Here is a 10,630-nt window from a genome sequence, read left to right on the forward strand (position 1 = left end):
ATCCCATTGCAGCCAATAAATCAGCCATGGCAACTCTGAAAGGATGTGTGGGTGCTTCTCCAGCTGAGAAACAACACCCAGGACTAGTGTCTTCTAATGCAAGCATATGGGCAGGACCAGAAGGTGATCAGGTGGTTAATGAAGCTTAATGTGTATGAAGCCCATGGAGATAACTCTTATTTTGTTTTAATTGCTAGTATGTCTGTCCTCGCTTTCATCAAAAGAGCGTGGTGATATCTAAGAGTGGCATTTCAATGCCTGAAATGCTCCTCATATAAATAGAACAAGCAGATCAGCATGACTGAGTGATAAAATTACCTTCTGGTCTTCTGAAACTTCAGCATGCAACTGTGCTACAGGGACCTCAAAGTGCCCCTCTTCACAGCACAAACAGATACGTTTGGAAATGGATTTGGAGGAGACCTACAAAGAGGGAGAGAACACAGAGGGGAAAATTACTCGAGCTGCAGCTGCAAAGTTGGTGAAAAAAGCTTTTCTTGAAGCCCTGAAATCCAATGATTTTGAAACACTGGAAGAGCTCTTGAGCCAAAAGAAAATAGACGTGGACACAGTGTTTGAAGTCGAAGATGAAAACCTGATTCTGGCATCCTACAAACAAGGTAAATGTGGCAGCACCCATCAGACAGGAAGTGGAGGGGTTTGAGTGATTTTCAAGGACCTGTGGCCTTTTATCTCCTCTGAAGCTGCAGCAAAAGCTGATCCACAGGCAGCAGTCTCAGTAGGCTCACATGGCCAGGGCCACTGTAGCAGGGGAGTTTATCAGCTGTGTGGGCTTGGTGAAGGGCAGCCAGAGCCCAGCCTGAGCCTCTGTGCTGCAGCTGCACAGACTGCAGAAGGAGGAGTGCTTTGTCATTTCCTCACAGAGAACTCGGGTGCAAAGCCCAGAATAGACACATGCAGGCTAAATGGGGTGTAAACGTTCCTTGCATGAACACATTCACATATACTGACTATTTAGAAAGATAAAATATCCCCTGTCTTCCATTCTCAATGGAAGTAAAGTGGGTTCTTCCTAGCTGAGGGGAACTAAGGAAATCCCGTGGACCTCGGATGTTGCTGGATGGGAGAAGGTTTATTTTTCCAAACGACAGAAAGTGATGTGCTAGTTTATCAAAACAGAAAAAATAATCTGGAAAAAAAACCATCCACAACAATCAACACAGCATCTTTTTCTGTGTAGAAAACCCAAACCATTTCCCAGAAAGACATTGAAAGAGTTTCAAAAACCTTACAACTTGAAGCAATAAATCAAGTTTTCTCTTTGCTATAATCAACATACTTCATGACCTACTTGCCAACAGACTCTTCTTGTGTATTTAGAAAGCAGTAATGATCAGTCTTTTCCAGAAGTTGATCATATGTGGAGATAAACAACTCCAGTAGCAGCAGCACAGCAAATGCACTTTCGCTTCTGTAGCAAAAAGAAGGGACTTTCTCACCTCTTCTCTTTTTCTGTGTTTATCCCTTATTTAAAGATTGGTTTCTGCTCTTTTGATTTCTTCAGGGCAAGGATGGTGCAGCTGTGATGTACTTCCCTTAGGGACAACGTATGAACTAAGCCACACTGTACTGAATTTATCTTAAAATACATCTTCTTCTGTCCTCAGCAAGCTAAAATGCAATCTGGTTGTGGTTTGAGACTACAGGATTAATGAATAGATTTTTAATCACAGATCATTTGATGGAAATCATTAACTAGTCTTTTGAAAAATTCTCTTTGTTTTACAAGAAGTAGAGAGAGGAAAAGACATCCTTATGGCCTAAATCACAGTATTGTATTCACTTTGTCTGAAAGGCAGGAAGCATTTCTATCAACCCTTGTGTAAATTTTACTTTTGTTCTGAATGGTAGATAACTGTTACATGAAAGGGGGATTTCCTCAAGGAGGAAGAGGGGAGAAAAATTCACCACCCCACCATTCTGACAGTCTGAGCTTTGCCATAGCCCTTAGTGGTGAAGTGGAAAAGAGATGTCATAGGTGACAGAGTGACTTTTCTTCCTCTCTTCCAAAGAGGCTGAGAGCTCTCAAAGGTGCTGATCTTGCTTGCACCATGACTTTTTATATTACTAAACAAACAGGTAAGCTGAATGAGGTCTCCCATGGAGCCCACATCTGCTCCCTGCTCAGTGTCTGTCCCCGTCCCTCCAAACTCAGGGATGTCAGCAGGTTTGGGCAGAGGACATGGGAGATGCTCCCTCGGGATGTCTGAGCACAACTCACCTGCAAACTGCACAGGCAACAGAAATATATTGTGGACTCAGGCAGGAAAATCGTGGCTATAAAAAGTAATAACTTGGCTTTTATGTATCACTTTCCTGCTGTTAATGTATAATTTATGGCTTATATCTGGCTACAAATGGGAGACCCAGCCCTACCTGGGATAAGCTGCATCACAGCTCGCTGGTAACAACACACACAGGGAGGGGATTTAAGAATCTTTCTCTGCTATATGCAGAGACTTTGGGATATAGCCCACCTTCTCTGTGCCTGTTTGAGAGGGTTGTTGAGGGTGTATGATGAGGGGGTTGCCCTAACAGAGTTGCCAGTGTGACCTGCACAGTCAGCAGGTTGAGTGTCCCCAGAGGAGGCTGTCACCCTGCTCGGGCACTCCGGGGCCTCAGGGCTGCTGCTCTCGCCATTTACAGTGGGGGTTTCCTGAGGACTGGGTTTGGCAGTCCCAAAAATGTGGCCCCAGAATAGATGAAATGGTCTGCAGTTTGTTGCCCCTATCTGAAAATATACTTGTAATTTATCTAGGAGGGAAGAAACATTTTAATCCATTTCTCCTTGCTACCAGCACTTTTTTTCTTTCATGCCTGTACCTCATTAATACTGTAAAAACTGTATATATATGACATTAGTGTTGAAAAACTGCATGAAACCAGAGACTAATAAAAGAAGTTTTGAATTAATTTGACCTCATTATACATCTCTAACATTTTTTCTGTGTTTTTTACATGATAACAGATTTCAACCAGGCAGTTGTCCAAGGAGAAATAGATCCATCAAACCCAGAGAATTTTATAGTCACATTCTAGCTAAGATGCAGGTACTGCATTAAAAAAAAATTAGGCTTCTCTTGCCCTTCTGCACATTATTACAATGCTTCACTTTTCTTAAATAAGTGATTATAGTAATCACTTCTGAGACTGTCTGTATCTCTGCAGTCATTAAGCATATAGTCCTAATGTGAGAACAAGTATTTATGTGTTTGCCTTACACCTGTTTGTAAATAAAAAAAATTTTTAAAAATTGTGACATTTTCTGAGAAAAATCCAAACATTTTGCAGCCAAATTTCATGCTAAAGTGTCACTGCTTCTATTTGGCTCTTCAGCCTAATTTACATCAGCATCCAATCTCCTCACTCTGTGCTCCTCAGTGCAGTAGTTGGCAGGAGGTCCCTGACACAGCTGCAGCCTTATTGCCAGGGGTCATCTATGTGTAATGCATCCCTGGAGGTCTGAATCCTGACACACAAAATCCTGCCATCTCCCACACAGAAACAGTAGGATGAGCTGTCTGTTGAGTCACTGTTCTAACTAAATGTTGTTGTCTTATTCCAACGCCACCTTTGTTCAGCTATTGGCAGGCTTGAGATCCCACTTCCCCCATATTTTTTAGCTGGTGGCATTTCAAACTCTCTAAGCATTTTTTTTGTTTTGTTTAATCTAGACCAGTCACAAAAACGTCTAATAGCTTCTTTCAGAGTACGTCTACATGGGAATTATCTCTCTAAAAGGCAGGCTATTCAGCCTGTAACAGTGCTTAATGAAAATGAAGTTACACTTGAGAGAACTTTGTGTGCACTATGCTGGTGAAATTACAGTAAATTACATTAAAAACTCCCACCCTTTCTTCCCCTTCAATTATTCTCAGGAGGTGGATAGTCCAAAGAAAAGTCTTTGCCAAGGCTGGTAACACATTCTCACTTTGTACAGGGTACTGGCTTCCCAGCTACAAATTAAAAATCTCCTGGGCAACTGGACTTCATCTAGCTGTCATGTATGGACATCTGGAGAGTCTTTCAGTCCTCCTCAATCACAAAGCTACAATCAACTGCCGGCCCAATGGAAAAGCTGCCATCCACATAGCCTGTGAAATGGCAAATGTTGAGTGTCTCAAGATCCTTTGCAACCATGGAGCTAAGCTGAACTGCTTTTCAATGAGTGGGCAGGCGCCCCTGCACTTCTGTACCACACGAACCTCCATGCCTTGTGCCCAGCAGCTGCTTTGGAGAGGTAAGGTAAAGCTCTGGAGCAGCCCTCATGGCATGGGAAAAGATGGTGGGCATGGTCTGGGCTTTCTCTTAGAAGGCAATTTCTCAAAGTAGATGTATATTTATCCCTTCCATTCACAGGTGGCTCATGTCTTCATCTCAGTCTCCTTGTTGGCATCTCTTTGATCAGAGGAAGTTTCTCCCATTCTGTTTCCTCATCTCTTTCCCTTCCCCTGGCCACAGGTCCTTACTACAAGATTGTTTCACATTTCAGTGCCTCCAGTCCACTGCTCAATCAGTCCATCAGCAGAAGAGCTCCTCTGAATCAGGGAGTTTCTATTTCTTTTGGGATTTTTTTCTGTCTTTTTCATCTAGGTTTACTATTGAGTTATTTTCACATGAAAGGGCACCCCTCATCTTCTTTCTTGTTCAAATTTCCTGGACCTGAGAAAAATTTTTTCCAACCACTTGCTTTTTGAGATCTGGCCTTGAAAAATTTGATGCAGTTTTTTGTACAGTCTTTTTATTTGCCATGGATGCAGCCAAACTAATGCCTGGAGGAAAAAAAGGGCATTATATAAGATTTTTGTTTTCCCAAAGTAAGGTACATCATGCTGCTGGTCATCTGCAACAAACGAGGCTGTGAATAGATGTCAGTCTTCCATAAATATATTTGTTACACACTGTTTCCTAAACAGAAGGGTACTGACACAGGACACAATAAAAGAAACACAGTTCAAGTCTTAGTTACAGAGAGACTCCCCTATTTATCACACTATGCCATGGCAATACAAATGATTTTGGGTTGGTTTTGTTGCATGTGCTGTTATTGAAAGCTTTTCTTGAGATGTAGAGCCCAAGTGCAAAGTCCATGTTTTGTGGGCAAGGCAATTGCAGTCATAAATGAATAACAACATTGCTTTTCTTCTGCTGGAAAGATACATATTATTTTGTTTGGTAGAAAGGAAAATAAATGCTGCCAGTTGTGTCCTGCCCAAAGCAAACAGTCCTGACAGCAGGAGTCGAATTTGCTAGCATAGAAAAGCTTAAAAGTCTTATGAAACGCAGTAGAGGATGAATGCAAGTGAAAGGATGTATTCTGCAGGCTTTCTCCACCCACCCATCAACAGCAGCATAACAGTGCTTTCAAAGCCACCCTTCCTCCCAAAGCGCTCTTTAAACTCTGATTTCCCTATGAGCTGAATGCTGAGACTCCAAATAGAATGGGAAAGGTCTGGAGCCGGCCATGTCGGGTGTGCACATTCACAGAGCAGCACCCGCCAGCAGCTGAAGCCAGGGTGTCAGGAAATGTCCCTGCCCCAAAGTTTCCAAGATGCATCTTTCACCTGCCATCTCCACACAGTGGCGTCCCTTGGGATCCATCCAGGTCATTGCACTTTATCCCCCTCTGGCTGGGGCGACAGCGCAAGCAGTGCTGATCCCGCTTTGGTTAGCACCTCCGAACTTGGATTGCCGATGCTGTCTCGGGGACATGGAGCACGACTAACATTCAGCACGGCTTAGGAGCATTAGCACTGTGTTTTTCCAGCCCAGAGGCAGGTTGTGGCTCTCCTCCTCCCGCGGTGCCGGCTCCCAGCTCGGCAGATGGTGCTGTTGCTCCAGCTGCGCTCGGAGCCGCTGCGCTCGGAGCCGCTGCGCTCCGCTAACGGGACCCTGGCCATGGGCTCTTCATGTCATCCACGGATCTGCTATAGAGTGTCCTTTCACCCGGGCTCGCCTTAACCAGGGAGTGTTTTCAGGGTACAGAGCAGACCAGAGCTGCTCTCTGGAGTAGGAGTAATGCTCTCCTTTCTCCACCAGTTCTCAATTTATAGGAAAAAGCATTTTTAAGCAGAAATTTGGGCTTGCATGCTGCTCTGAAATAGAATGTTCAGATTAGGTCTTCAATCTTGGGGCCAGCATATCACATCTGAAGCTGGATCCGAGAACCTTAAGTTTCTAAGTGTTTCCCTGGAGACTTAACTAACGCAGGATCCATGCTATTTGCATTTACATGTGTCTTTCATGCCCACCCTGACCTATTCCTTGGGAAGAAGGGCCCATACAGAGAGATGGCCAAACAAATGTTTCATTGCCTTCACTTCCCCCATCATCTTTTGTTGGCAGGAGCAAATGTGAACATAAGAACAAACAACAAGGACGAGGAGACTCCTCTGCACGTCGTTGCACGTTTGGGTGTCCCAGAGCTCGTGGCCTTTTACGTGGAACAGGGAGCACAGGTGGATGCTCTCAATGCCTACATGGAGACTCCCCTGGCCTGTGCAACCTACTGGGCCCTTCACTATAAGGATCAGATATACAGCCAGGACCACCACCTCATCTGTCGGATGCTCCTGGACTATAAAGCTGAAGTGAACGCTCGTGATGAGGATTTCAAATCACCACTCCACAAAGCTGCCTGGAACTGTGATCACGTCCTGCTACATATGCTGCTGGAGGCAGGAGCAGAAGCAAACATCATGGATGTCAATGGCTGTGCACCCCTACAGTATATCATAAAAGTGACATCTGTGCGGCCAGCTGCTCAGCCAGACATCTGCTACCAGCTGCTACTGAATCACGGAGCAGCCAGGATATACCCTCTGCAGTTCCACAAGGTTAAGGATGTCTTCGTACAGTAGGGGTATGGAGAGGCGTGGTGTCTTCAACAGGAATGGGATGGGAGATCCAAACTTCAGGATTTAGTGCTATCTGGATTTGCTGGAGTTCTGTCAGTGTGGGCCCAGAATGCCTAAAACATTGTGAGATGACCTACTGTAAGGGTGGTATCATTTAACTGAAGTGAAATTACAGTTGCCTGTACCAGAAACCAGACACAGAACTAATTTTTGCTCTTACCCAACCTGAAATGCCAAACCCTAAATGCTGGTTGAAGCCTAATTTTTCAGAGCAGGTTCATTTTCTCATTTCAGAGAACCCATACCCCTTTGTCAAGCCTGGCTTCATACAGGTTTAACTGAGTTATAGGAAAAGCATGTTTCATGGTCTCCAGCAAAGATTAGAGATGAGACCACTTGATTCAGTTTGTCACATCTGACATTTAAAAATCTATTCAAATCTATTCAAAATGAAATAAATTTCAATAAACCTTTGGATTATTCCCCCCAAAAAAGTGAGAATTAAGGAAAAGTGCTGGGCCTGGGCTCATAGCTGATGACAAAAAAAAAAAAAAGAAAAAGTATTGCAGGATCCCTCTTGAAGTTTTTAAACACCTGCAAAGCCCAAGACACCAACAGAAGTACTTAAGGGTCTTGTTATATTGGACAACTAAGTAAGCTTGCTGAAGTCAGGACTTATTCTTTCTCATCCAGTACCCTAAGCAAGCAATAAATTGCAGTTCCCTGACTGTATATGTAAAGTTTCAACAAGGCAAGCAACCAGAAGCCTTTGAATAAAATGCCAATATTTTAATTGTGCCCTGTTGAGCCCAGGATGAGCAGGCTCTGTCTATGGCAAACAATGCTTAGTCTCCTAGAGGGTATTTGAGAGCAAGGCCTGAAGTCTCCTCTTCCTGCATCCTATTGCATGAAATGGGTCTCTCTTCCAAACTATAATTTGCCCATCTCAAAAAATGTAGGATATTTATCCCAGAGAGATGTTCTGCAGTTTTCTTTGTGAAAGCTGGAGACTGCATGGGACAAAATTGGGTGAATGCAATATTACCCCTGCATATGAGTGACAACAGACTGGCTTTTCTTCCTGTTGAGCTAAAATTACTGGGCAGAACAGTTGTGTCAAGGGCCTTGTGTGGCTTGGAAGCCTGACTTCTGAACTGTCTCTTCTTCTGGTCATATTTTAAATTTTTCTTTCACAATGCATTTTTGATTCATATGATGGGATTTTTTTCTGTTGCTGAGCTACATGCGCTGAAGCAAGAATTTTTGCGCATGGCATTGCCTGGTGTTGAGTCACTCAACCCAGCTACGAACAAGGTATCTCTAGATTTGGGTGATAAATCCCACCCCATCTAGACTGCTGTGGAGATCTAAGCATTTCTGTATGGTCTTAAACTGGGGATGAGCCTGAGGTTTCTTGCTGTGCTTGCACAGAGTGCTGTGAAGGGCCCTTTTGTGTCTTTTGCATCTCCAACCTCATCCTCTCATACCTGTTTGGCTGTGCCTGTCTCAGTTTGCTGTTGTGCAGTGCTGAGCACCCAGGCTAGCCCCAGCTTCCTGGTGGTGCTCATGGTCTCCATGCATCCTGCCTGCAGGTGCTACAAGCCTGTCATTCCCACCCCAGAGCTGTGGAGGTAGTCGTCAACTCCTACGAACACATCAAATCCACATCTAAGTGGAAAGCAGCCATACCTGAGGATGTCTTGGAGGTAAGCTCTCAATGAGCTGTAACTGAGTAAAATCCAGGCTTATGATTTGCACAACCCATACTAAACCATAAGAAAGAAAGAACACTTTTGAAAGAGAAGAACATCTCAGAGGATGGGGTCTTCTCCACTTAATATCTCACATTTGACAAAAGCATATCACTCACTGAAAAAACCCATATTTTTGATATTATAATTGTAACATTATCCTTTGGAGCACCCCCTGTCTGGTGTACAGCAGGAGCCCAGCTGTCCTTGTACTCAGCCAGTGAAAAAATTCTGGCTGTGACAGAAGTTTTCTTCAGATTTTTCAATATGTATATTTATATTTTTTTTAAGTCAGCAAATATTTTTAAAGTGTCATATTACATGGGTATGACTATGTACCTCTAGGTTCTGTTGCACTGGTCAGATTTCTGTGAACAGGATGAGTTAGCTGCAAGGGAGAATTTAAATGAAAAGTAAGAGATCAAAGAGGAAAAGATGTGAAAGGCAAAACTATGTGACAAACTACATGCTTTGACATAATTATCCTTTTAACTCAAAAATCCTTACTCCAAATATTCTGGTTGCCCTAAAACACACTTGTGTTTGTTTTTTTTTTTTTTACAGCGGCACCAGGATTTCTATGACTCTTTGTTTGCTGTGTGCAGCAACTCACCACGGTCACTGATGCACTTATGCAGGTGTGCTATTCGGGCAATATTGTCAGAAAGGTGCCATCGAGAAGTCCCCTTGCTCTCCATCCCTCTGTCCATGAAGAAGTACTTGCTGCTGGAACCAGAAGGAATTATCTACTGAGCTGGCACAGAGGAGGCACTGGTGTCCCCCTTCCCAGATCCATGTGCCTCTGTGGGGTGCCAGAGATCCAGGCACTACCCTGACACAGCCTGTGTCCATTTGCTGGCCAGCCTGCAAGCTGGGCTGGCATTTACTGGCTCTCCTTGGAGCTGCTCTCTGTCCCTACACTGAGAAATCACAGCTGCAGAATGCAGTTTGCACTGGGGAGGCAGAGCTGGAAAAGCCCCTGCTCCAAACACACCCAGGACACACACTGCTTTGTTCAGCCTAGCTTAAACAATGCTGCTGCTTCCTCCAGTGCTTATACCACTGCCTGCTAGATAGCATTAGATTAAATCTGAGCAACCTTTGATATTGTTTCATTACGATTTTCTTCAGCTGTCATTTTGGGAGTAAAAGAAAGGATACTGTCAAAAAGTAAGTCACAGAAATGCTTTCCTAGAATGAAATAGGCAAACCACTTTGGATTGTGACCACAGACAGTCCTTCAGTATCTTCTGTGTTTTCCTGTGCACTGACTCTCAACTCACTGTTAGTTCACTATTCACTACCTGTCTGTATCTTATAAAGCTTTGTCATAATAATCCTTTTTAATTGCAAGAATCCTTTTCCTTTATCAACCACAGTATGTAAACAAGTTAGAAATATGCAGCCCTGAAATTTTGTATGCTGGTACTCAAGCCTGGGTAGCTTTTAGCACATACTGTCTCTGTTTCTACTCTCACTGTGACCAATGATAAATTAATATCCTGGTGTCAAGAAAGGCGGTGAAAAACACTAGTCCCTGAAACCTGCACAGCTGTACTTGTATCAATCCCTGATATCTGGTAGCTAGGTGCAGGTGAGAGGAATCCCACATTAACCAAAAGGTGTTTCCAAGATAAAGATGTTTTGGCTGAGCTGTTACAGACCTGGCAGGCCTCCTGATTTGAAATTCCTGCGCTTTTGGACCTCCTAACTGGTTTCCTTTACTGCTGACCAAGCTGTTTTCTCCAGTCCAGGAGGAAGAAATACAGAGCAGTGGCATTTCCCACAGCAAGCACAAGTGTATGATCTGACCTACAGGTAAACCCTAATTTTCTTCCCTTTTTTAGGTCAATGCAACCTATCTGGGCTGTTCCACTTTTTTTTTAGATCCTGACAATTCTGGGCTCTGTGAAAGGAGAGGTAAGCCAGGCCCACCACTGGGAGCCAGAACTCCTGACTTCTCACTGCATCTCTGACTGTAAAGCTGTCAGTCCCTGTCGT

At 43.8% G+C, this 10,630-nt stretch overlaps 1 protein-coding gene across 1 annotated transcript; it reads left to right on the forward strand.

Annotated features, from left to right (window-relative positions):
* Positions 1–406: 406 nt before the first annotated feature.
* On the forward strand, positions 407–9,382 carry ASB4 (ankyrin repeat and SOCS box containing 4). Its single transcript, XM_014878483.2, has 5 exons — positions 407–620; positions 3,962–4,261; positions 6,367–6,857; positions 8,471–8,584; positions 9,194–9,382. The coding sequence occupies exons 1-5, from the start codon at positions 407–409 to the stop codon at positions 9,380–9,382; spliced, it is 1,308 nt and encodes a 435-aa protein (XP_014733969.1).
* Positions 9,383–10,630: the final 1,248 nt, after the last annotated feature.

This window comes from Sturnus vulgaris, chromosome 1 (assembly GCF_052056855.1).
Source record: "Sturnus vulgaris isolate bStuVul1 chromosome 1, bStuVul1.hap1, whole genome shotgun sequence".
NCBI classification, from domain to species: domain Eukaryota; kingdom Metazoa; phylum Chordata; class Aves; order Passeriformes; family Sturnidae; genus Sturnus; species Sturnus vulgaris.